A 536-nucleotide genomic window follows, 5' to 3' on the forward strand; every position below is an offset into this window, starting at 1 on the left:
CGGTAGCACGCGGCCGGCCGGGCCCGGCAGCAGCCACGCGGCGCGGCTCCCACCCATTCCCCCCCGACCCGTCGCCCCCCACCTCACCATGGCGGCAGCGGGGCCTTCCTGGCCGACTTATTCCCGGGCGGAGCGCGGCGCGGGGCCCAGCGAACAGCGGTGAGCCAGGAGGAGGCGGCGAGAGGAAGGCGCTGTGGCGGCGGGCGGCTTATATAGGGCGGGCGGCACCGCCTCCATCCGGGCGCCGCGGGACCTTTCACCTCGGGGCTGGCGTCCGGAAGTGGCGGGAGCAGTGGTGTTTCTGTGCCGTGCCCGTCGGGATGCGTGAGGGAGCAGTCAGCCCGTCCCGGAGCCTGTTTGGTGGTGCTGCCGGAGTGGCAGTGCAGGAGTCCTGAGCAGCGTGAAGGAAGGACGCTGGTTTCGTTCGTTCCCGGCCTCATGGACTTGAATCCGTTTTGCTTATTGGAGTCTTTGCCTTCGTGTTCCGCGCTGTCGGACGGCTCCTCGTGAGAGGGCTCGTTGCTGTGGCCCGAACG

At 70.0% G+C, this 536-nt stretch overlaps 1 protein-coding gene across 1 annotated transcript in view; it reads right to left on the reverse strand.

Moving 5' to 3' along the window:
• RPS20 (ribosomal protein S20) overlaps nt 1-243 on the reverse strand; it is a 2,744-nt gene extending 2,501 nt beyond the window's left edge. The window contains exon 1 of the mRNA XM_021388526.1: nt 88-243. Within this exon, the coding sequence (XP_021244201.1) occupies nt 88-90 (3 nt within the window). The 5' untranslated portion in view covers nt 91-243. The remainder of the gene's footprint in view (nt 1-87) is intronic.

The sequence above is a fragment of the Numida meleagris genome, chromosome 2, assembly GCF_002078875.1.
Source record: "Numida meleagris isolate 19003 breed g44 Domestic line chromosome 2, NumMel1.0, whole genome shotgun sequence".
Classification (NCBI taxonomy): Eukaryota; Metazoa; Chordata; class Aves; order Galliformes; family Numididae; genus Numida; species Numida meleagris.